This window comes from Rhinolophus sinicus, chromosome 17 (genome assembly GCF_057876585.1).
Source record: "Rhinolophus sinicus isolate RSI-liver-muscle chromosome 17, RSI-T2T, whole genome shotgun sequence".
NCBI lineage: Eukaryota > Metazoa > Chordata > Mammalia > Chiroptera > Rhinolophidae > Rhinolophus > Rhinolophus sinicus.
The window spans coordinates 168,614,113-168,639,002 of record NC_142517.1 but is presented as its reverse complement, the minus strand read 5'-3'; the positions used below and the strand labels follow the sequence as shown (position 1 = coordinate 168,639,002).

The 24,890-nt window shown below is 39.8% G+C and overlaps 2 protein-coding genes across 3 annotated transcripts in view; both read left to right on the top strand.

Annotated features, from left to right (window-relative positions):
• The first annotated feature begins 583 nt into the window (after nt 1–583).
• NEUROD1 (neuronal differentiation 1) lies at nt 584–4,668 on the top strand. Its single transcript, XM_019752837.3, has 2 exons — nt 584–743; nt 2,298–4,668. The coding sequence occupies exon 2, from the start codon at nt 2,309–2,311 to the stop codon at nt 3,374–3,376; it is 1,068 nt and encodes a 355-aa protein (XP_019608396.3). The 5' UTR covers nt 584–743; nt 2,298–2,308; the 3' UTR covers nt 3,377–4,668.
• Nucleotides 4,669–20,042: 15,374 nt separating this feature from the next.
• CERKL (CERK like autophagy regulator) overlaps nt 20,043–24,890 on the top strand; it is a 109,789-nt gene continuing 104,941 nt past the window's right edge. For both annotated transcript variants that reach the window (XM_074338823.2, XM_074338817.2), the window contains exon 1: nt 20,043–20,426. In XM_074338823.2, coding sequence (XP_074194924.2) covers nt 20,189–20,426 — 238 coding nt within the window. In that variant the 5' untranslated portion in view covers nt 20,043–20,188. The remainder of the gene's footprint in view (nt 20,427–24,890) is intronic.

The following is a 24,890-nucleotide window of genomic DNA, read 5'->3' as shown; positions in this document are numbered from 1 at the left end:
AGATGGGCACCTCAGAAAGGGCAGGGAGTCTTGGCGCCCAGGAGGGCAGTGCCTGGGCGAGCGAGAAATCGAAAGGAGTCAGGACGTTTCACTGTGCGCTCCAGTCTCCGCGTTTCTGCCTTTCACCTCTGCCCTATTTCCCGCCCCGACGCTGGCTTCTTGCTCTGATCTAAACCCAGTCAATGTTAGTTTTCCCGCTTCCTTCCCTCAAATCCCTTCCCCCTTCCCTCCATCCCCGGGGCTCCCTCTCCATTCTGCCTCCTGAAAGGGTTAATCTCTCCTGCGGGTAAAAACAGGTCCACGGAGTCTCTAACTGGCGACAGATGGGCCACTTTCTTCTGGCCACAAAGGGGCCGGAATGGAGCGCTCCGCGGCATACAAATGGGCAGGTCACGTGGTTCCCGGCTCTTGGCCGGACTCGGAGGACCATATGGCGCATGCCGGGGAGGATGGAGAAGGGGCGGGTGTAGGGTGGGGGAGAAGGGAGCCGGAGTAGGAGGGGGTGGGAGAGGAGGGAGGTGGAAGGGAGCGCTCTGCCTGGACGCGTGCGCAGGCGCGGGGCGCAGGGACCTGCTCGCCCCTCCGCTCTCGCCCCGCCCGCTCTCAGCATCACCAACTCGGCTATATAACCTGAGCGCCCGCGCCGCGGGGACACGAGGAATTCGTCCCACGCAGAAAGCACGGCATCCGGAGGCCCCAGGGTTATGAGACCATCACTGCTCAGGACCTACTAACAGTTACAGGTAATTACAATCCTTTCATTTTTGCTCGTGCATAAAAGCAGTCATTGAAGACCCATATTCTGTATGTGTGCATTTGTGAGCATGTATATGTGTGTCGAGACAGGCATTCTTCCCCATAATTGCAGACAAGTATGCACACATTTTGATTCTCATCACTCAAATACCTACTGCAGGCTTTCTAATTTTTTAAAACATTGTTTTAATTTTCTGGGGTTTTTAGGCGGTGGGAGGAACGAGTATAGGGGCATCTTTGGGTTTTTAAATAATGCACAATAACTCTGTGATTATTGGCTAGTGGCGATTTCAAAGTGCTGAAAGCAAGCAACTATTTCACTCCCCCCACCCCAGTAAGGGGAAAAGCTCTTGTTACCCAGATTTATTTTGTGTGCATGTATTTTATGCACATTGGAAGTACCAAATTATTTTTTCAGTAAATGGAAGGGACAGTGATACCTTGAGTATACACACACCCTGCAAAATAAATCGGGTTGAGAGATAGTTTAGTTGATGGGGTGGAGGGAAGGATGTGGAGAAAGGGAAGAAAGGGCGAGGTACCCACTTCTGCTACCTGTTACTGCTCCAGAGGCGGCCAAGTCCCCAGCAGCCACTGCACGAGCCAGAAATCAGTTGTCTCACTAAAGGCTTTTTATCTCCCTTATTAGAAGCGTCAACTTCGCCATTGCCAATCGCTGACCATTATAATTACTCAATCTTTTAAAGGGAGGTTTGAAGGGAACTTTGAAAAGCCCCAATAAAGAGCGGGTGGCCTTTTCAATGGGCTGTTTATTAGAGAGGAGCCGTCCGCACCTGATCCCCGGCGCGTGGAAGAGCGCTCTGCGCGGCGCCTCCAGCCCTGTCCAACTAGCAAGCACTTTTACAGAAGGTAGAAATTCAGCAAAGGGCCAGGGGTGAGAGGCGAGAAAAGAAAGGCAAGGGTGGGATGGAAGAGCTCTGCCAACTTTTGTTGCCAAATGTTTTGTTGATGGTGAAATAATTTGGTGGAAAGTACTTTTCCTCCACCATGCATTTGCTATTCAATCTCTGTTTAGTATAATCTTCTTAAAAATCACTGCCAGCGTTGGTAAATTACGTAATGGCTCTTCAACTTTAATCGCTAAGCATTGAGAAGCCAGAACAGAACTGGGAACAGAATCACATTTTTCAAACTCATTATTTTTATGAAGTTGTAATTTTGAACTCATGCGGATAAGCACGAAGTCACTGAAATGTACACTCATTTTCACACATATTATCCTGCCGGTAACCACCGTAAACACACTTAAGCTAGTCACTAGGAAACATACACACATGAGTGTACATATACACATAGTCACTCTCTCCAGCATCCCCAGCGCTGTTCTGTCTCCTACGTACCAGCCGGGCCCACACGCATTTAACTTTTCCTTAGGGGCATCCATTTTGTAATGAGATGGTACTTCTTTTCACATGCACTTCTACAGGGTTAGAAAGTGGGAGCTGAAGGCACGTGTAGTTTTTGAACGCAGTGTTTTTCTCCTTTTCTTTCTGTTTTCCTCTCTCCCCTGTTGAATGTAGGGCACTGAAACATGACAAAATCATACAGCGAGAGCGGGCTGATGAGCGAGTCTCAGCTCCAGGGCCCTCCAAGCTGGACAGACGAGTGTCTCAGTTCTCAGGAGGAGGAGCACGAGGCAGACAAGAAGGAGGACGACCTCGAAACTATGAACGCGGAGGAGGACTCACTGAGGAACGGGGGAGAGGAGGAGGAGGAAGACGAGGACTTGGAAGAGGAGGAAGAGGAAGAGGAGGACGACGATCAAAAGCCCAAGAGACGTGGCCCCAAAAAGAAGAAGATGACCAAGGCGCGCCTGGAGCGTTTTAAGTTGAGGCGCATGAAGGCCAACGCCCGGGAGCGGAACCGCATGCACGGGCTGAACGCGGCGCTGGACAACCTGCGCAAGGTGGTGCCCTGCTACTCCAAGACGCAGAAGCTGTCCAAAATCGAGACGCTGCGCTTGGCCAAGAACTACATCTGGGCTCTGTCGGAGATCCTGCGTTCTGGCAAAAGCCCTGATCTGGTTTCCTTCGTACAGACGCTCTGCAAGGGCTTATCCCAGCCCACCACCAACCTGGTTGCGGGCTGCCTGCAGCTCAATCCTCGGACTTTTCTCCCTGAGCAGAATCAGGACATGCCCCCGCACCTGCCGACAGCCAGCGCTTCCTTCCCTGTTCACCCCTACTCCTACCAGTCACCGGGGTTGCCCAGCCCTCCATACGGTACCATGGACAGCTCCCACGTCTTCCACGTCAAGCCGCCGCCGCACGCCTACAGCGCCGCGCTAGAGCCGTTCTTTGAAAGCCCCCTGACTGATTGCACCAGCCCTTCCTTTGACGGACCCCTCAGCCCGCCGCTCAGCATCAATGGCAACTTCTCTTTCAAACACGAACCATCCGCCGAGTTTGAGAAAAATTATGCCTTTACCATGCACTATCCTGGAGCGACCCTGGCAGGGGCCCAAAGCCACGGATCAGTCTTCTCGGGCGCCGCTGCCCCTCGCTGCGACATCCCCATAGACAATATTATGTCCTTCGATAGCCATTCACACCATGAGCGAGTCATGAGTGCCCAACTCAATGCCATCTTTCACGATTAGAGGCACGTCAGTTTCACCATCTCCGGGAAACGAACCCACTGTGCTTACAGTGACTGTCCTGTTTACAAAAGGCAGCCCTTTGGGTACTACTGCTGCAAAGTGCAAATACTCCAAGCTTCAAGTGATATATGTATTTATTGTCGCTACTGCCTTTGGAAGAAACAGGGGATCAAAGTTCCTGTTCACCTTATGTATTATTTTCTATAGCTCTTCTATTTTAAAAAAAAGTACTACATACAGTAACGTTAAAAAAAAAGCACCACAAATTTGGTGTAGCTGTATTCAGATCATATTAATTATCTGATCGGATAACAAAAATCACAAGCAATAATTAGGATCTATGCAATTTTTAAACTAGTAATGGGCCAATTAAAATATATATAAATATATATTTTTCAACCAGCATTTTACTACTTGTTACCTTTCCCATGCTGAATTATTTTGTTGTGATTTTGTACAGAATTTTTAATGACTTTTTATAATGTGGATTTCCTATTTTAAAACCATGCAGCTTCATCAATTTTTATACATATCAGAAAAGTAGAATTATATCTAATTTATACAAAATAATTTAACTAATTTAAACCAGCAGAAAGTGCTTAGAAAGTTATTGTGTTGCCTTAGCACTTCTTTCCTCTCTAATTGTTAATAAAACTTGCACAATTTGAGCAATTCATTTCACTTTAAAGTCTTTCCCATTCCTTAAAATAAAAAACCAGATCCATAACTCTCAAGGGGGTGAAAAAAAGAGATGTATTCCCTAACAAAACATATCAATCCATTACTTGCACAAGCTTGTATATACATATTATAAACAAATGCCAACATACCCTTGTTTAAATCAAAAGCTGCTTGACTATCACATACAATTTGCACTGTTTCTTTTTAGTCTTTTACTCCTTTGCATTCCATGATTTTACAGAAAATTAATGTTTCCAGAAAATATAAATGCATGATTTTATACATAGTCACACAAATGGTGGTTTGTCATATATTCATGTAATGAATCTGAGCCTAAATCTAATCAGGTTGTTAATGTTGGGATTTATACCTATTGTAGTCAATTAGTACAGTAGCTTAAATAAATTCAAACCATTTAATTCATAATTAGAACAATAGCTATTGCATGTAAAATGCAGTCCAGAATAAGTGCTGTTTGAGATGTGATACTGGTACCATTGGAATCGATCTGTACTGTAATCTTGTTTGTAATCCTGTATATGATGGTGTAATGCACAATTTAGAAAACACTAATTCAGTTGCAATAAAATAGTATTAAAAATCTGAGCAAATGTTGCTTTTATTCTTTTAGTACTTTTTTTTTTTAGTGTAAATAATTCCTAAGTAAAATAGTTGCTTTATTTGCTAAGGTTAAAAAAAAACAAAAAACTAAACATTATGTGTAGAATAAAATAAAAGAGAAAAGTTTACTGTAGTATACTCTCTAGTCTGTTTATCTTGATTAGGAAGTCATCAGCTCTTTGCAGATAATGAATGAACCTAACTGATATTTCATTACTTGAAATATGAATGAAGCTGTGTGGGGTTGGGGGTTGGGGGAGAGGGTTGTGGAGAGACAAACAGTTGTGTTTTTGTTTTTCTTTGATTTCAGTGTCTTCACCATTAGCTTTGCGTTTCCATTCTTTTAAATTATTGTGTTGCTTTCTTCTCGTTTTTTAAAAAAGGGAGGTTAACTTAATTATTAACAAGTAAGTCCCCTAGCTTAGTTTGCCTACATATTTAAATATATATTTTAAAAACTTTAACCTTTTCTTGGTGCTTGTTTATCTGTACATTTTCCGGAGCTGATGTGTTGTCTATTGCAAACCAGCACTATCCCCAAAACGAAGTTATATACCTTTAGAAAATGCCAGGGGAAAATGATTTAATTAATTTAAAGAATCCAAGAAATGGCATTTTATAATTCTATAAACATCTTGTGATGTCTTCAATCATTTTTCCAAGAAAAAGAAGGTAGTGAATTATTTGTACTCAAGAATATACTATTTGTACTATAATACATTATTGGAGGTTGTAATTGTGTCCCCACCCACTTTGGAGCACTATTGTGCTATTTCATAAACAAAACTCATTGGAAAAATTTACAGATGATTCTGTCCATTGTGAAGTCTACTAAAAAAAAGTTTGGCATTTCTCTTCCTCTGGATGTATTGACTGACAGTAATGATTTCTAGGGAATAACGTTTTGGCACTTGTGTTCTGGCTGTACTGTGGTTCTCTGATTACTGTCATTAGTAACTCCATTGTTCCTTCTCTGATTCGGATGCCACATTCGATGACTACCTCCCTTCCCAAGCTTGTTCCTTTAATCTCCTTCTCATTGGTGATTTAGAGGTTCCAGAAAGCTGACCTCATTTAGCAAGCTGCTCCAGAAAAATGTGAGTAATCTAATGGACAGGAACAATTAGCCATACTAATAACATTGCCAGTGGGGCTATGTCAAGCTGTGACAGTAGCAGTAAGGAATATTTCAACATTAAGAAAATGTTGGCGTGCAATTTAAAATATATTATTTTAGCATGTTTTCCATCAGCCTTCATCACGACAGAAACACTTTATGTGACTCCCTACTTTATCCAAAATGTAATAATCTCATTTCAAGTGAATCAGAGTTGTTGTTTTGGAATCAAGCTGTTGCTTCCGATACCCAAGATTGCTCTTGCTGTTCTTGCTTTAAGAGGCATAATACTGATATAATATCTGAACACTGCCATCCTCCCAGCCCAGGAGACCATGAAGTGGACATTCAGGTCTGATGTGATCTATTCAGCAGCTCAATTTCACCTGTAATTAGACATCTTCATGCGAACTAAAAACTGTTGCCATAGTGAACAGAAGTAATAATAAGAGAATGACATTTTTGAGAATTAAAAGAATCCAGCTCTTCAAACAGCAAGCAAAGAAATCTATAATGTGGATTTTTTTGTAAGGTAGAAGTGAAGACTGCAAGTTAGGGCTTTTTTGTTTTGTTTTGTTTTGTTTTTATTCCCATTTTCCCTGTATAACTTCATTCTAAATCATAAGGATTCTTTCAGTCAGTCAAGTAGTAACTCACATGCCACCATCTTTTATTCAAAGGCAGGCACAGATGTTCCTTCTGCAGGGGAGGTTTTAATTTATGAAAATGATATTGTTTATGCATGAATGAACTGAATGCACTCTGCATAACGTACAGCTCTTCCATCTGATCAGAGAAATACCACAGAACCAGTGCCAATGTCAGAAACATATTCTACAAATTTACTCACTTAAATGTTTAATGAATATTTGGAAGGCATTTTTCAAACCACAAGAAACCTTTTCAATTATCTTTTTCTTTTCTTTTGGAATTGTTAGCCATATTTAAAAGAGACACTTGCAATTTTTATAATAGGCTAATACCTATATCTAGCTAATAAGAAAATAAAATGTTTTACTAAAAGTGGAAAGCAACCCAAAAGAAGAAACACTGGCAATGTTAGCTTCATTTGGAAAAAATATTTCTTTTAATGTTGTTTCCTATTGCTTGTTATGAGTGGTATTTAGAATTCTGTGTGTTCTTTCATCTTGAACAATTACTATTTCTATCAAATAATACCTTAGATCTACTCATTTAATGTGAAAATGCTCTGAAGATTTATTTCCAGAAAAAGCTGGAATTTAAAATCAGCAGACAGTTTCAAAGTTAGAGATGAAATTTGGCTAATTATTTTAACTAGTGCATAATTCGTTTCGAATAGAACACTGCATAACTTAGATTTCATTTACATCACTAATTGCATTTGTACAGTATTTGCTTTTAATCTTAAGAAAGACAATTAAAGGCAAATTAAAATGGAGGATTGTGAGATGTTGAGAATGTTCTCCTAATTTTAAGTTTATAATATGTTACACTAAAATAACATTTGAAACAAATTTGTGTCCTAATTTATTAATTAAAAAAGCTCCCCATGTTTTCACATTTGAAATTCTATAATTCTTACAAAATAAATGCATTTCTGAAACAAGCTAGTGATTACTAAAATGATATATGGATCATTAGCTAAGAGTCTGAATCAAGCTATTTTAGTTCTATAATTAAACAAGAGATTTAAAGTGAAAATATCTATTAAGCAATTAATAAAACTAGGTTCCAAAACATAGACTGATTTTGTCCTAATGGGAATTCTAAACTAGCAAAGCTATTTCTTAAACTACACTAAAATCTTTTCTTTTCCTTTCCCTCCATCATCACTTATTTCCTGAAAACGACCTACATAAGATCTTTAATTCCAGGGTCTGATAAAGAATAAAAGAGCCAATGCAACATCTTGTGGAACACCAAGACTGAGAAGTCTTGTTACCGTCGCACAGAGGCGTTCTGGCGTCAGATGCACAGTGATTTGTATGGTGGCATAATCACTGGCTCCTGGCCAGGCATTATGTTTCAGAGGACACTATTGTCAAGAACCATTCAACTAGAAATTTGCACTGTATGCACTGAAAAGTTGAGATCATCTGCCTTCCTATGTCAGAAAGAATTCTGTGGCAATTGACTCATGGACTCTTCGCACACACTAACACTTGGTTCAATGGCTCTAATGGAATTAGCTGTGTAACCTAACTAGTGGCATTGATAAGACAAGGCCACAGCCTCTGGGGACTTCTGTTTAAATTGCTACTTTTAAAATATCTTAAAATGCAGAGTGTTGTGTTAATACTGAACTAAATCTTCAGATATATTAAATGTGGATTGGGCCATCTAAACATTATCATGCTATTTGCTCAGCTAATTCAGAGGTAGATGGATAGTGACAATAACCATCTCTACAGATCATTAGGTATGGAGCACTCCAAAAGGATGGATCTGATTGTTATATGACATCTAGAAATTAGAGAATAAATTTAATCTCAAATATATATGTTCATGGCAGGGAATGTAGTAACTTACTTTGCTGTTGACAAGATTAAAATCTAACCCTACTTTAGGTTTTGATGTCTTAGGACAGCCAGCCAGAAAGATGGCTTCACATGCTTACTATGTCAGTACTAAGTGCTTTCCATTCATTCACACATTTCATCATCAAAGAGCCCTGTGCTTTCTTTTACAGATGCAGAAACTGCAGGAAACTGGGATACCTAGAGACTTGCCTTACTGGTTTCCTTTCTTCATTCAGGTTTAGTTCAAATGCCACTTCCTCAAAGAAGCTTTCCCTAATCCCTATCTAAAGCAGCAACCACCTTCAACCCCATAAATTTCATTATTCGATCGCTCCTCCCCTTTTCAGAGCATTTATCTATTTGACGTTATCTTGCTTAGTTATTTGTTTAATTTATTTTTAAGTTATCTATCTCCCCAGCATAATGAGGATTTCACAAGAACAGAAATCTTGTTTCTTTTGTTTGTTGTTGTTTCTCTGGTGCTTAGAAGACTTAGGAGAGCCTCAATAAATATTAACATTCTAGGGGAGTCAAACCCCCCTAATTGATGCCAAAACCTTTGCCTTAACTAGTATGCTGTAAATCAAGTCAGTTGAGAAAGAAGGGGCCACAAATGATTCTCAGCCCAGTGAAAGTTACAATCATTAATGTATAAAAAGAGAAGAATTGAAAGTAGATTCCCATGGCACAATGTGGCATCAACTCCCCTCCCCCCACTCCTTTGGAGGATCAGGAATCATAAGTTATCAGTCATCTTTTCTTTTTATTGATATCGAGTGGTTAAATATGATTTGTAATTGGAGCCAAAGAAGAAATAAAATATTATTGGCTCTTTCCAGACCCTGCCATTTTTCACATTCATTAAAAACTTAAATACACGTTACTTTTTCCTTTCTGTTCATCATTCTTCTGGCAACTGTTCTTGTTCTATTGTTAGTGTTATGTAAAATGGCCCCAAACTTCCTTATCATCATTGAAAAGATTAGATTACAACAAATCAGAATCTAACCCACAAGAACTATGTATTCCAGCAGTGAGTTAGAGAATTTGGGTAGCATTCAACACGTTAAAAGCAAAAACAGGCTACTATAGCAGATGACAACACAGAAATAGAAATCCGCAATGTGAAAGAGAGTGCTTGATACTCACACTACTTAGTTAAAACCATTTTCCTCCAAAGTATCAATTAGACTAAAAATGTGGTATGTTTATGGGGAATGTGATCTATAATTGTGCTAATACAACACAATTAAGGAAGAACATAGAAATAGTATTTTTAGTACCACCAGTTTTTCATTTTAGAAGTACATTTAGAATTATTATCAGAGCTGTTTAGGAAACAGAACATAGAAGAATCAGTAAGTATTCTTGGAAGATGATTTAGTATAAAATCACTGAAAACTGAAGAATAACCAGTTCTTCATGATAGTCATATATATATATATATATACCTAATAACAAATAGTAGCAAATATCTATATCTATCTATCTATCTATCTATCTATCTATCTATCTATCTATCTATCTATCTATCATCTATCTGTCTGTCTATCTATCTATCTATCTATCTATCTATCTATCTATCTATCTATCTATCTATCTATCTAGTACTATGCTATTGGTTGAGATAAATGCTGATTTACCTAACCTATAATTTTTATTTTAAAATGCTCACTGTATAAACTTAGCACATTAGTAATATTTCTTTAGTGTTCTTTCTCAATGATGTCACTTAGGAGATCATCCCCACTTTCAGTGACGTCAATGAAGGGGTATTACAGTGCTTAAGAGATTTGTTAATTCCTTACCACTGGTGTCACCAGCAACTGTAGTGCTTGTCTATTCGTAGCAGGGAATTATAAATTTATAATCTGTGGCAGGTTGCAAGTACATGACCAAGTAATGTTCACATCCAAGAGTAGAGAAGATAATGCATTATTCTAAAAAGGAGACTTGCTTATCATTGTTAACTGACAATTAAATAGTCTTTATTCCAGCCAATCATTAAATAAACAATAGTAACAAATGCATATAAATTATAACAAGAATCTAGGGATATTTATTAAAATATTTCTTTTTTTAAATTATTTAAACAAGTTTTCAATTGTAATTGACATACAATATTATATTAGTTTCTGGTGTACAAAATAGTCATTAGACATTTATATAATTTATTAGGTGATTACCCCAATAAATCTAGTACCCATCTGACACCATACATAGTTATAATACAATATTATTGACTAAATTCTTTATCCTATGTTTCACATCCTCGTGACTATTTTGTAACTACCAATTTGTACTCCTTAATTTTTTCCCCTTTTTCATCCATTCCCCTCATTCATTCCCCCAGCTGGCAACCCTCAAAATGTTCTCTGTATCTATCAGGTTGTTTGTTTGTTCATTTATCTTGATCTTTAGATTCCTCATGTAAGTGAAATCATATGACATTTGTCTTATTCTCTTTCATTTACTCCACTCAGCATAATACCCTCTAGGTCCATCCACGTTGTTGCAGATGGCAAGATTTCATTCTTTTTTATGGCTGAGTAATGTTTCATTGTGTATATGTACCACCCCTTCTTTATCCATTCATCCATCAATAGACACCAAGGCTGCCTCCATATTTTGGCTATTGTAAATAATGCTGCAATGAACATGTAGATGCACATGGCCCTTCAAAGTAGTGTTTTGGGTTTCTTCGAATGAATACCTATAAGTGGAATTACTAGATCCTTCTTTGTCTTCTGTTACAGCCTTTGTTTTAAAGCCTATTTTGTCTGCTATAAGCATTGTTGCCCCAGCTTCCTTCCTTCCTTCCTTCCTTCCTTCCTTCCTTCCTTCCTTCCTTTCTTCCTTCCTTCCTTCCTTCCTTCCTTTTTTTCTTCCATTTTCACGAATTAACTTTTTCCATCCCTTTACTTTCAGTCTGTGCATGTCTTTTGATCTGAAATGAATCTCTTGTAGGTAGCATATGTAAGGGTCTTGTTTTCTTATCCATTCAGCCACCCTGTCTTTTGATTGGAGCATTTAATCCATTTACATTTAAAGTAATTATTGATAGACATGTACTTACTGCCATTTTATTATTCATGCTTTTGATCTTTTTTTTTTTTCTTCTTCTTAAAGAAGTTTCTTTAACATTTCTTTTAATACCTGTTTGGTGGTGATGAACTCCTTTAGCTTCTTCCTGTCTGAGAAGTGCTTTATCTGTCCTTGGATTGTAAATGATAGCTTTGCTGGGTAGAGTAATCTTGGTTTTAGGTCCTTACTTTTCATCACTTTGAATATTTTGTGCCAATCCCTTCTGGCCTGCAAAGTTTCTGTTGAGAAATCAACTGACAATCTTATGGGAGCTCCCTTCTGGGTAGCTAACTGTTTTTCTCTCGCTGCTTTTAAAATTCTCTCTTTGTCTTTAACCTTTGGCATTTTAATTGTGATGTGTGTTGGTGTGAGCCTCTTTGAGTTCATCCTGTTTGGTACTCTCTGCACTTCCTGGGCTTGTATGTCTATTTCCTTTGCCAGGTCAGATATAAGATGTAATTTGAGATGAGGAAATACTGGCTTAAAGAAGTCCTTATGAGAATAAGACTGATGTTCTTATAAGGAGAGGATAAGACATACACACAGACACACAGCACACAAGAAGAATGAAGATGTAGACAGAGATTGGAGTGACATGTCTATATGCCAAGAGACTGCACAAATTGCTAGCAACCACCAGAAGCTAGAAAAACAACAACCATGGAACAGATTTTCCCTGAATCCCCAGGAAGGAACTAATTCTACAGAAAATTTGATTTTGGACTTCTGGTCTCCAGGACTCTGAAAATGCATTTGTTATTTTAAGCCACCCAGTTAGTGGTTATTTTGGGATGGCAGTCCTAAGGCACTAATACGTATGCCAAAGTCTATAATTAATTCATATGTTAATATACGTAAATATAGCAGAGTTCATTTAAATTTTTATGAGAATATTACCATGCACTTTCAGTGACATAATATATAAATACCAGCATATTTTAGTTAGTACCAAGTTTGGTATTTGAACAAGCTTACAAATAATAGCTATTTAATAATCATCTGAATTATTTAAAAGTTTCATTGCTTTTTATTTATGTAAATTAACTTAAACTGACATCTAGAGTTAGTGACATGTGAATGGGTCCACTCAATAAACTAAGGGTGATTTTTGTTTAAAAACCTTATCCTAGAATTTATAAAGCACATAATATATAAACTATTATTTATTTTTCATGTAAAAAATGCCATATTTATTCTATTTGTGAGGCAGCATATATACTAATAAATAGACCTCTGAAAAAACAAGTTTTTACTTGGTTTCCTAAACACTAATTTAACATATAATTTTATAATGTGTAAAATCGCATTTTTAAAAAATGATTGTGGTCCAAATGAATTTAGGTGCCATGAATTTTAAAAGCTGTATTTATTTCAGGTTATATAGGGCCTCGAGTTGGTACTTTCCTCTGTGAGCTTAAAACTCAGGGGCTAAGAATCCAACCTTAGTTACACAGGGCTGTACATCTGATTACTTGACTTTTTTTTATTACTCAAAATACCAGTTAGTGAAGGTATTCAATAAATCAGAAGTTTTATATAGATCTGGGCACTATCTTGTTTTTAATCCTCTTCTTTAAAAAGAAAATTATTATTTTAATTTTTTATTGGGGAACAGTGTGTTTCTCCAGGGCCCATCAGCTTCAAGTCATTGTCCCTCAATCTAGTTGTGGAGGACGCAGCTCAGCTCCAAGTCCAGTTGACATTTTCAATCTTTAGTTGCAGGGGGTGCAGCCTACCATCCCATGAGGGAATTGAACCGGCAACCTTGTTGAGAACTCACGTTCTAACCAACTGAGCCATTCCGCTGCCCCTCTGGAAGCTCACTGGAAGCTTGTTGTCTTCAGTCTAGTTGTGGAAGGCACAGCTCACTGACCCATGTGGGAATCGAACCGGCAACTGTGTTGTTCAGAGCTTGTGCTTTAACCAACTGAGCCATCCGGCCACCCCCTATCCTTTTCTTTTTTGTTTTTAGACAGTTGGTACTTTTGTTTCTTATGCTTGCTCTCTTTTTACTTTCCTGCCCACACTTACTCATGTGAACAAGAGTAAGAAATAAAAAATAAACGTTTATTGTTCTAAGCCATTGAGATTAAAAAAAAACCACACACATCATAACTGCCTGTGCTGATTGATAAAAGGTATTAATTCATTGAGATGAAGTGATATGCAAAAAAGTTTCCTGTGATTTCTGGAAATGGGAAACTCCCCTTGCTTATGTGGGAAATATCAATAAGAAACATGTACTCCTTTTCTAACAAATGTTGTCTGTGAGATAGAGATCTGGGTTGTGGCAGCCATTTTGGTTACTTGGAAGAGAGGTAGAGCGGGATAAAGGGACACACATGGAGCTGAGGATGATGCTCTCATTGTGGAGGGCAGGGTGAAAGGAAGAGGAACTGGTTCTTGTATCATATTATTTGAGCCACTGCGTCAATTTTCTCTAGAAGCTATCCGTACCTCTTCAATTGGGTTTTACTATTCTTGTGCTTAGTTTCAGTTAGGTTTTCTGCCACACAAGAATTGCCTGATTCACACAAGGGAGACTGTGATTTTGTTGTTGCTTAGTCATTTTTATACATTAAGATAGAGAAAACCCTGAATATAGTGAAAATGAAATTGAGAAAGATGCGGGTATGTTTGATGGAGGAAAGTGTCCGGCAGAGTAGAGGGTAGAAGATCTAGAAAAAAATAATTTTAGGAATATATTTCTGAGGGTATATTTCTGATTTAAATTGTCTCTTTGTTTATCAGTGTACACCTAATTTAAGATTTTATACTATAGCATTGCTAGCAGGTACTATGAGAGTTTCCAGCTCTCTATTTGGTGAAGTACATTTTAAGTGGTTTGCTCCATGTTTACAAATATCACTACCTACCTTAAAAGGGGCTTTAAAACTTAAGGGAAAGAGACAAAGGGCCTATTCTTCTTTCCTGTGTTATTTATTGTTATGGTTTATTGAGGAGCTAGAGGTCATGTGGTCATCATCCTCACATAGTCAGGTGAGGTGTGTCCTAGAACACAGAGTTTCTAGATTTTTAAACAGAGCATAAATCTGGGTGTGAAAAACTGGCACATGAGGAAAATGTGATATTCTGATTTAGTGGGTTTTAGAATTTTTTTCTATTTTCTCCATAATTCTTGTAGGGACTTATAACTCTCTACCTTTTAGGCAACAGGAGCCAGAGTAGCAGCAACATTCTGACAAAATCTCCACTCAGCATGAGAGGGAAGCAGTCTCTTTTATACACTGACAATGGGCCCATTTAGCATCAGAAATGACTGAGAGATGGATGCAAACAAAGCTCACTTCATCTAAAATATATGCTGACATGAAGAAATCAAATGCCACGAATTTTTCTTTTTTCCCCACCCATGAGATATATGTTGAGTAATATCAGAAATTAATACAGAAACTCAATTAAAAATGGTTAATTCATGCATTCAAGAAACAAATTTCTTGAGCATCTATTTTTCTAAAAGCACTGTTTTAGGCACAACAGATAGATTCATAAACAAGCAGACTAAGTCACTACTTTTGTCGTGGTACCCATCTGATAGGAGAAGGGAGACAGACAAGAAATAGACAAATAAATCAACTACAGACTTTTAGATAATGGGAAGTATAATGAAGAAAATAACATTGAGTTGAGGTCAACTTTTGACTGACCAGGAAAGACCTCTGGGAAAGTGACACGAAGTTGATCTAGGCACCCTGCAAAGCCATACCATGGTGAAAATTGTCCCAGACAGGAGAAACAGCAACAGCAGAGGCCCTGAACGACAAAAGAACTTGGTTTATTTGAGGAATGAAAAGAAGGCTAATGTGGTTGGACATAAGTATAGTAAGAATGGAAGAAAAATGATGGGAGATGGGGTTTGAGCAGGTGGCAGGAGTCGGATCACATGAGGTCCCCTAGGTTATGGTAGGAATTGGGGTTTTATCCTACTCTATAGAGCAGTCCTTAATAAAAATAATCTGTAAAGTAACCTGGAGTTTGAACAAGAGCTACGTTGATCATAACTTGATAATATAGGTACTCAATCATGTGTCATTATAAAAACTCCTAATGTTAAAGTCAGCAGAGACTTTGGGAGATCAAAGGAAGTGACATAGGATTATCCACTGGCCAAAGCTCAGGCATTAGACTTCCTTGTCCCCTGCCCTTGAGGCAGTAGGTCCAAATGTATCTGTTGGTTGTGATTTCACCAGCCTCCATCTGTGATACTAAGCAGGTGGCCTCAAATTCAGGAGGCTGTACCATCAGACCCACATCCCCGGGGCTTGCCCAGATACTTAATGTTCTCCTGAAAACAATGGTAAAAATAGCAGAGAGTTTTTCAAGGTCTTCTGCTCAAGGGTAGATTTCTGAAAAAAACAGTGATGGAGAGTGTGTTTCTAGACCTAGCCAAATGCCTTCCAAGTAGAAAGCAACTCCGTAACTGTGAAGCAACGACAGGTGTCATTTGATGATCTGAAAACAAATACTCAAGCTTCAGTCAAAGCAGGGAAAGCAATGTTCAGGAAGCTTTCTGAAAATGTTCAGAGTGTAATTTTTATGCATTAGTGTGTTATATATGTGAATCACTTATGGGACAATTGATCCTCGGGAGCTAGTGGGCGCACAACTATTGAGCTGCCCAGCATCATTGTTACAGAAAAATGGTAAAGGAGTACATGCATTCTTTCAGATATTTTTTGAGCACTTACTATGTACTATGCTAGATACTGAGATTCAGTGGAGAACAAGATAAATTCCCTGCCACGAAGAAGCTTTTATTTCAACAGCAATCATAACCCTTAACATTTATTGAGTGTGTCTTATATTCCAACACTGTTACTAAATACTTTAACTCATTCAATGGGAACCTAGACAATAAACAAATAAGTAAATATATAATAAGAGGTAATAATAAGGGATATAAAGAAAAATAAAGCAGGGTATCATGGAGCGATCAATGGTGGCCTGAAGATGTCTCTGTCCTAACCCCCAGAACCTGAGAATATGTTACCTTCCATAGCAAAAGGGAGTTTGCAATGTAGTTAAGGATTATCCAGGCAGGCCCAATGTAATCATAGGGCCCTTATAAGAAGGAGAAAAGACTTTCAGAGACAGAAAATGTAAGAATGGAAGCATAGAGAGAAGATGCTATGCTGCTGGCTTTGAAGATGGAAGAAGGGGCTCTGAGTCAAGAAATGCATGCAACCGCTAGAAGCTGGAATATGCAAGGAAATGAATTCTCCCCTAGGGCCTCCAGATGGAATGCAGGCCTGTTGACCCCTTTAGTAGAGAGAAACTGAGTTTAGGCTTCTGACCTCTAGGAGTGTAACATAATACATTTGTGTTGTTTTAAGTCACTGAGTTTATCATACTTGGTTACAGCAGCAACAGGAAACTAATACACAGGATTACAGGCTGGTAAATCATGGATGATTCTCAGTAATGGCTTCTTAGAGGAGGTGACCTTTAATCTGAAAAGTGAATGAAATGAAGGAGAAAGCCATCTGGTTGGCTGACTGGAAAAGCATTCCAGCCAGAGGGAACAGCAAGGCAAATGCTGTGAGAAGGGACTAATCTCACTGTGTTTGAGGACTAGTAAGAAGGTTTGTTTGAGTAACCAAAGGGACCTTGGAAAGGTAGCGACGGGCCAGAGTATATAGGGCTTTGTAGCTTTGCTAAATATTTTGATTTTATTCCAAGAGTGACGGGAGGTCAAAGGAAGGTTGAAAGCAGGGAATGATATGATACTGCTACTTTTAAAAGGAACAATGTGACTGCTAGGTGGAAAATAGACTCTGGGCTAAAGGAGGCAGTGCAAGGGAAGGGGAAAGCAAAAAGATGGATTGAGAGGCGATAGAAACTGACCAGGTGAGAGGTGCAGGGGCGCAGACCAAGATGAGAGCAGGCTGAAAGGAGTCTATTTTGCAGATAGAGTTGACATGATTTGCCAGTGGATTGGACACGAGGTATGAGACAAGGAGAGGAGACCAGGATGATATCAAAGATTTTGACCACACTGTTTGCTGAGATTTGAACATTCTGGGAGGAATAGGTTTGAGATGGAAAATCATGAGGTTGGTTTTAGATATGTTGCATTTTGATGGCTATTGGACAGCCAAGTTGAGATGTCAGTTAGGCAGTTGGACATGGTGTCTGAAGTTCAGAGGAGTGGCTGGGGCTGGAGGCATCATTTGAGGAGCCCTGGCTGGTACGTAAAGCCATGGCACTGATGCCTGTGTAGATAGGTCCTGGGAACAGAGCCCCCAAACACTGAAATCTTTAGGGCCCTAGAAGAAAACAGCTTATCAAAGGAAAAGAATGGGCACACCCATCACTTTCATTCTCAAGAAATGAAAGCCAATGTTTTTGACTGTCTGGCCACTGGACTGAAGCTTCAAAAATGGCATCTTGCCCCTTGCCAAGGTCCTAAGAAGAAGCCACTGCCTTGGTCTATTAACCTGGGCTCTCAGTGAACTTTTAAAATGCCAGTGAGTCCTAACTGTGTTGATTGCCTGACAGCTGTGAATACAAGATGCTGACTCCAGAGCTGCAACTCATTCTGCAGAGGGCACCAGCCTTCCCCACGAATGACTGATGAGCTCAGCCACCTGAAGACTGCGTGGGGTGTAGCAGCAGCTGCACTTCTGCTCCAAGAAACAGCTCGCTGCAATAAGATCAAACTGAGGCTCTTCCCCACTTTGGCAGGGAGCTTGGGTATTTGTTTTCAGAGCATTAAACAGTAAGAGCCCCAGCTTAACTGGCACACCGGTGTTTTATGTCTGAAAGGGACTTGGCTAGCTGACCATCTCCCTCTCTGGTTGTTTGAAATCTAAGTTTGAGTAGGGAATCTTGAGACACTCTTGCTACCACTAGTTCTTCTGTCTGACTTTGAGTGACCAGGGAATAACACAGAATGAGAAGTGGCTGACTATCTGATGTTATTGGTTAGGCATCAGCACACTGGAACGAGATTCAGAATTCCATTAATTTAATTTGCTCTTTAACTCCATCATTCGTAACTTATCCCGACCTTATACCCCCACTCTGTTCCTCTTCCTGAGAATACACTTTCTCCCTGTTTGACCACAACAAGTTGTCAGCTCCCTGTTATTACACGGCTTCTCTCAGCCCTGGCTGAATACTGGAATCACTCCAGGAGCTTTTAAAAATCCTGAAGTCTAGGTTTCATCCCCAGAGATTCTAATTTAATTGTCTTGAGGACAGACTGGGCATCTGGATTTTAAAAATCTCCCCAGGTAACTCTAATGTGCAGCCATGATTGAGGACCACTGGCCTCCAGACTCTCTGTGCTTTTCAAATTAACAATCAGCTAATTTTATGGACTGTGTCGATGTCTGACCACTGGGCTATACACCTGAAGCTGAAGTTGAATAGTACTGAATGTCAACTATAATTAAATATATAATGGGGTGCCAAAAAATGTATACAAGTGGACCCTTTGGTCAAGCAGTAGTTCGCCGTAATCAGAAGTGTCTGGATGCTGATGCACCTCTTGTAATTGCAGAAGTCAAACATGACTTGCATTCCTCTTTTGTTATCAGTATATATTGAGTATTACAATTTTAATAGTTTTCCTTTTTTAAAATGTGTATACCTTTTTTGGGTACCATTTATATATATATATATATATATATATATATATATATATATATATATATATATATGAGAGAGAGAGAGAGAGAGAGAGAGAGAGAGAGAGAGAGACCAGATGTGGAGGACAGCGTTCGGAATATAGTCAATGGCATGGTAATAGCTATATATGATGTCAGAGGGATAGTAGATTGGGGGGCTTATCACTTTGTGAGGGGTGTAAATGTTGAATTATTACATTGCTTTGTACACATGATACCAAAAAAGAGGAAAGAAGGAAAAAAGAAAATAAATCAGCTAATTTCATGAATCTCAGCTATCAGGAGAAACTGAAGGATGAACCCCCCAGGGCTCTCTCCATTTCCGGGTGCCACTACTTTAACAGCAGTAGCCGTCGGGAGAACAAGCCCTGCTGCTCATAGTCTCTCTTCAGGGAGTGCCAGATCCAGCAAAGACAAAACAACAGAGGAGATAGCTTGGGGGCATGGAGGCACCTTCCTTTAATACTAAATTTGTCTGGTAAGAATTTGTCGATGCAAACCAGACACTTACCTTTGACTTTCTCTCAGGGCTTTTGGGAAGCCAGCTCGCCCACATCCTACACACCAGCTGCAGAAAGATCAGCTAATTACTGAGGGCAGGGAAACGTGGTTATAAAGCACCACCTCTGCTCTTCAGGAGAGCCCATTGCAAAGGAAGTGGGAAAACGGGCTCATACCCTTGCAACTCAAAGTGTGTTCCGCAGGCCAACGGCGGCATCATCGCCTGAGACCTTCTTAGAAGGACAGTATTTTGGGCTTATTCAAGAAAATTCTGCATTTTAACAAGATACCCAGGGGGGTGAGTATGCAAATCAAAGTTTGAGAAGTGTTGGGTTGTTCAACTGCGAGTAACGCACTGCGGCAAATTCGACTGAACCAGAGAGTTAGAGCGGAGGGAGCTATTTATTCCTCTCCTTGCTCCGGGGTCTTTTTGTCTTGAGTAGCAGAGACGAGAGGCTGGCGGCCTAAGGTGCTGGGCCACGTCCCGCCGGCCCCGCCTGCCCGCCCCGCCTCCCTCCTGGGTCTCTGCGCGCGGTTGCTGTGGCAGCGCCGGACGCGACTAAAGCCGAAGCAGCCGCGGCCTCCGCTGCCACCTGTTCCTCCTCCTCCGAAGGCCTCCCAAGGCCCTGGCTTCGGCCCAGCCTGTGGCTCTGCCATGCCTCGGGGCAAGCGGGGCGGCCGCGTGAGCGCCCTGGAGGGCGGCGGGGAGGAAGAGGCACCCTCGGCTGCCGCCGCTGTGCCCTCCGCGCCGTGGGCGTTCCCGCAGCCGCCAGAGGCGGCTGCCGAGCAGGTTCTGCTCCGGGGCATCTTCGAAATCGGGAGGAACAGCTGCGATGTGGTGCTGAGCGAGCGGACCCTGAGGTGGCGGCCCATCCAGCCCGTGCGCCCCGCGGGTGAGTGCCCGGGTACCGGCGCCTTCGCCTCCCTCTGCTTCCTTCCTCTCCTCCGCTCCGCACTCTCCACCCCAGCGCTGCCTCTCCCCCTCCACAAGCTCCTCCTTCGTCCCCGCCGGCTACCTGGTGAGGTAGCCGCTGCCTCCTCCTTCCCAGCTTGGGAGAACCCGAGCCATCCCCAGGGGCCTCCCGCTACCTGCCACCTCCCGCCGGGCTGGCCGCCTGCGGGTGCATTCCCGGGGCCAACTCCACACTCAGCTTCTGTTCTGAGCCGAGGAGAGAATTGATTCCCGCAGGGGTGGTGTTTTCTAAACGCGGGAAGGTTACCTACTCCTCCCCTCCAACTTGATGAAGTTTTAATCTACCAATTTCTGACGATAGGCTGAAATTATAAGCCTTTACAGAATTTACCTCCACGTGGGCTCTGAATCCAATTCTCATTTTGCTGACTTCTGAAAGTTTAACTTCAAAGCTTTGGGGTCTCTGGACTTTTTCACCCTTCATATCTCTCTTGCTGTTGTCTAGAATCAAGCCTTTTTCAGGCTCAGTCTGGAAACTTTTGATTTTTAATGTTTACTTTAGAATCATCATCATACTGTTTGCTAGTATTTGACTTTTATTGACTTAAAACTTTAGTTATTTAGAACGTGTTATAATGCTGTATTTTACAATAGAAACATTTAAAGTCCTAGTCTAGATATAACTTAGAGAAAAATCTTGGGATGTGGTACTGTCTCTTCTAGCTAAACACAAACTGATGAAATTAAAAAAAAAAGTGTCCTCCCCTGTTGAAAAACAAGACAGAATGTGCTATTTCTACAGAATAGAAAAATGACACCGTTTTAAAGTTTCTTGTACTAAAGTCTAACAAAATGAAACCCAGCACTGGTTATGAGTATGAACTCTGCTTCTGCATTTGCCATGCTCACTCATGACACTAAAACTACCTTTGACCTTAATATAAATGTTTTCATGTGTTTTGAAAACCAATGTGGAATGTTTTCTTAAACCTTTGAGTGAAAAGCTAGAGATATGCACATAGAGTGATTGTCTTTAGTTTTTAAGTCAGTTTGAATTTTGGGGTTATAGATTTACAGTTAGAATTGAGCTTAACCTACAAGAGCCAATTGAAGCTACAACAAAGCTGAAAGAGGATAGGATTAAAATGAAACATTGTGCAATGAGAGGTCATACAAATTAATGTTGCAATGCTAGTAATACCAAGAGGCAAAGAATGATTTGAAAGAATAAATGATTTTTTATACTGAGTGGTGATTGAGGAACGGTAGGCTTAAGTAGCATTACTGTCAGTAGCATTTAAAAATACATCTTGACAGTTAGAACTCTAAAGTTTGCAAATGTTGACTCTGTTTAATTTGGGGGCCCCCAAACCCTTTGGTTTTCTTTTCCTTCATCTAGGTGTACCACTTTTACTTTGTAACTAGTGTGCATACCACGTTGGGGCCCTAAATTTGAAGGTACAGAAGTCTAGGAAGTTAGTAAATACTTCTATTTATAGAAGAAACCAAGAGATGCTTTACTTAGTAACATAGTAAGAGTGGGAAAATAAAAGGAGTATTAAGAGATGAGATGAGATGTTTAAACGCAAGAAATACTGCCTGATGTGGAATTAATTTAGATATGAGTGGTGAAAGACAAAATTGGTCCAGAAAATGAAGGAAAAACTCCATCAAGTTTACTGTACTTGGCAGGATGTGGTGTGGGAGGATGTAGTGATGGAGACCTTGTCTGCTGCAGGTTGCCCAGTAACTGGCTGTTCCAAGAAAGGCTGAAGGGGAGGGGGTCACTGGGTGTTTTTACATCATGCATATGAGAAGTTTGTAAGATCACTCAGTGCTTTAGTGGTAGTTGTTGTTTTTAAATAGACTTTATTTTTTAAGGCAGTTTTAGGTTCACAGCAAACCTGAGCAGTAGGTAGAGACATCCTGTATATCTCTGCCCTCACATATGCACAGCCTCCATTATCAACATTCACCACCAGAATGGTGTATTTGTTACAATTGATGAATTGACACTGACACATCCTTATCACCTAAAGTCTATAGTTTACATTACAGTTCACTCTTGGTGTTGTATATTCTGTGGGTGTCGGCAAATTTATAATGGCCTGTGTATTGGGGTTCTCCAGAGAAACAGAATGTATAGAAGATAGATTTATTATGGGAATTGGAGACTTACTATGGAAACATGAAGGCTGAAATATGCCACTGTATGCCATTTGCAAGCTTGAGAACCAGGAAAGCTGGTGGTATAATTCAGACTGTCTGAAGGTCTGAGAACTGGGGTGGGAGATGGGGGTGGAGACTATGAAATAAAGCCCTGCTTGAAAACCAGAAGCTCTGATGTCTGAGGGCAGAAGATGGATGGACCAAAAAGAGAGTGAGAATTTGCCCTTCCCTCACCTTTTTGTTCTACTTGGGCCCTCAACAGATTGGGTGATACCTGTCCACATTGTTGAGGGAGATCTTCACTCAGTCTCCCACTAACACACTCAGAAACAATGTTTTACCAGTTATCCAGGCATCCCCTGCCCCCGTCAAGTAGACACATAAAATTAAACATCATAACATGTATCCACTATTATAATATCAGAGTAGTTTCATTGCTCCTAAAAGTTCTCTGTGCTCTGCCTATTCATTTCTCCCTCACCGAAAACCCGGGCAACTGCTGATCTTGTTACTGTCTCCACAGTTTTGTCTTTTTCAGAATATTATATAGTTGGAATCAAACAATATGTAGCCCTTTCAGATTGGTCTGTTTTATTTAGTAATATGTGTTTAAGGTTCCTCCATGTCTTTGCATGGCTTGAGTATTAAATAATATACTGTTGTAGTATTAAATAATATACTGTTGTCTGGATGGACCACAGTTTACTGATCCATTCACCTACTGAAGGACATCTTGTTTGCTTTCAACTTTTGGCAGTTATGAATAAAGCTGCTGTAAACATCCATGTGCAGATTTCTGTGTAGACGTACGTTTTCAGTTCCTTTGGGTAAATACCAAGGAGTCTGATTGCTGGGTTGTTTGCTAAGAGTATGTTTAGTTTTGTTAAATTTGGCCAAGCTGTCTTTCTAAAGTGGTTGTACCATTTTGTGTTCCCACCAGCAACAAATGAGTTCCTGTTGTTCCACATTCTAGTGGTATTTCATTTTAATTTGCATTCCCCTGATGCCATATGGTGTGGAGCATCTTTTCATATGTTTATTTGCCCTCTGTATATCTTCTTTGTGAGGAGTCTGTTAAGATCTTTGGCCCATTTTTAATCAGGCTGTTTGTTTTCTTACGTTGAGTTTTAAGCATTCTTTGTATATTTTGGATAACAATCTTTTATTAGATGTATCTTTTGCAAATCTTTTCTCCTAGCCTTAATTGTTCTCACTAATGAAATAAAATATCGTGTGATCTTTCCTTAGTTTTCCATCTTGAGTAATGAGCAAAGACACTAATGTATTTTATGAGGGCTATCACTGCCAAAATAGTAACTAATGGTCTTGTTGGCAGGGCAAATGAGCTTGACCATAGTGATTGGAGTTGTCTTTATTGGGTTCTAGGGTGACTTGGAATAATATTTGTGTTACTCTTCCCCATAGAAGTGAGGACTGTTAAGGACAGTTTCTAAGTCAAGATGGGAGGTACAAAAGCACCAGTACTTTTTTTTTTTTTTTTTGGGTCCTTTTTTTTGATGGAAGAAATGTTTTCAGTTTAGTATATTAGATCTAGTCAATCAAGATAATAGTTTGATTAGTGGTTATTCCCTTAACAAATTACATATTTTGGTGCAAACTTAGTGCTAAAACACTTTGCTAGGTGCTGCAAAATACAAAATGGGGAACTGGTCTTTGCCTTCAAGGAGACTTTACCTTTTCGGAAAGACATATGACCCTAAATACTAATGTAAGACCTGTATGTCACTAAACAGTCATTCATCAAACATGAAACAACTAATATGTGATTTGTGCAGTGATATCAGTAAGATGTGAGCCCTGCCTTTAAGGATTTCTGTGTTCAGAGGAAGGAGATGTCTATTCTTGAATAAGAGTTCTTTATGGAAAATCAATTTTCTTGTTTATTTAAGTCTTCCTAAAACAACTCGAGTTTAACATTGTGTTTCCCCGAAAATAAGACCTAGCGGACAATCAGCTCTAATGCGTCTTTTGGAGCAGAAATTAATATAAGATCTGGTATTCTGTTCTGTTTTGTTCCTGTTCCTGTTCCTGTTCCTGTTCCTGTTCCTGTTCCTGTTCTATACCCGGTTTTATAGTAAAATAAGACTGGGTCTTATATTCATTTTTGCTCCTAAGGACGCATTAGAGCTGATTGTCTGGCTAGGTCTTATTTTCGGGAAAACACAGTAGTAAAAAGTATTTCATGAGGGTTTAAGGAGTTATATTACTTTCTAGGGCTGTGCTAACAAATCACAATTTTGTCAGGTTAAAAGAA

Bases quoted from the DNA above. Each gene is read 5' to 3' on its own strand.
- NEUROD1 (XM_019752837.3), top strand. From the start codon at position 2,309: ATGACAAAATCATACAGCGAGAGCGGGCTGATGAGCGAGTCTCAGCTC.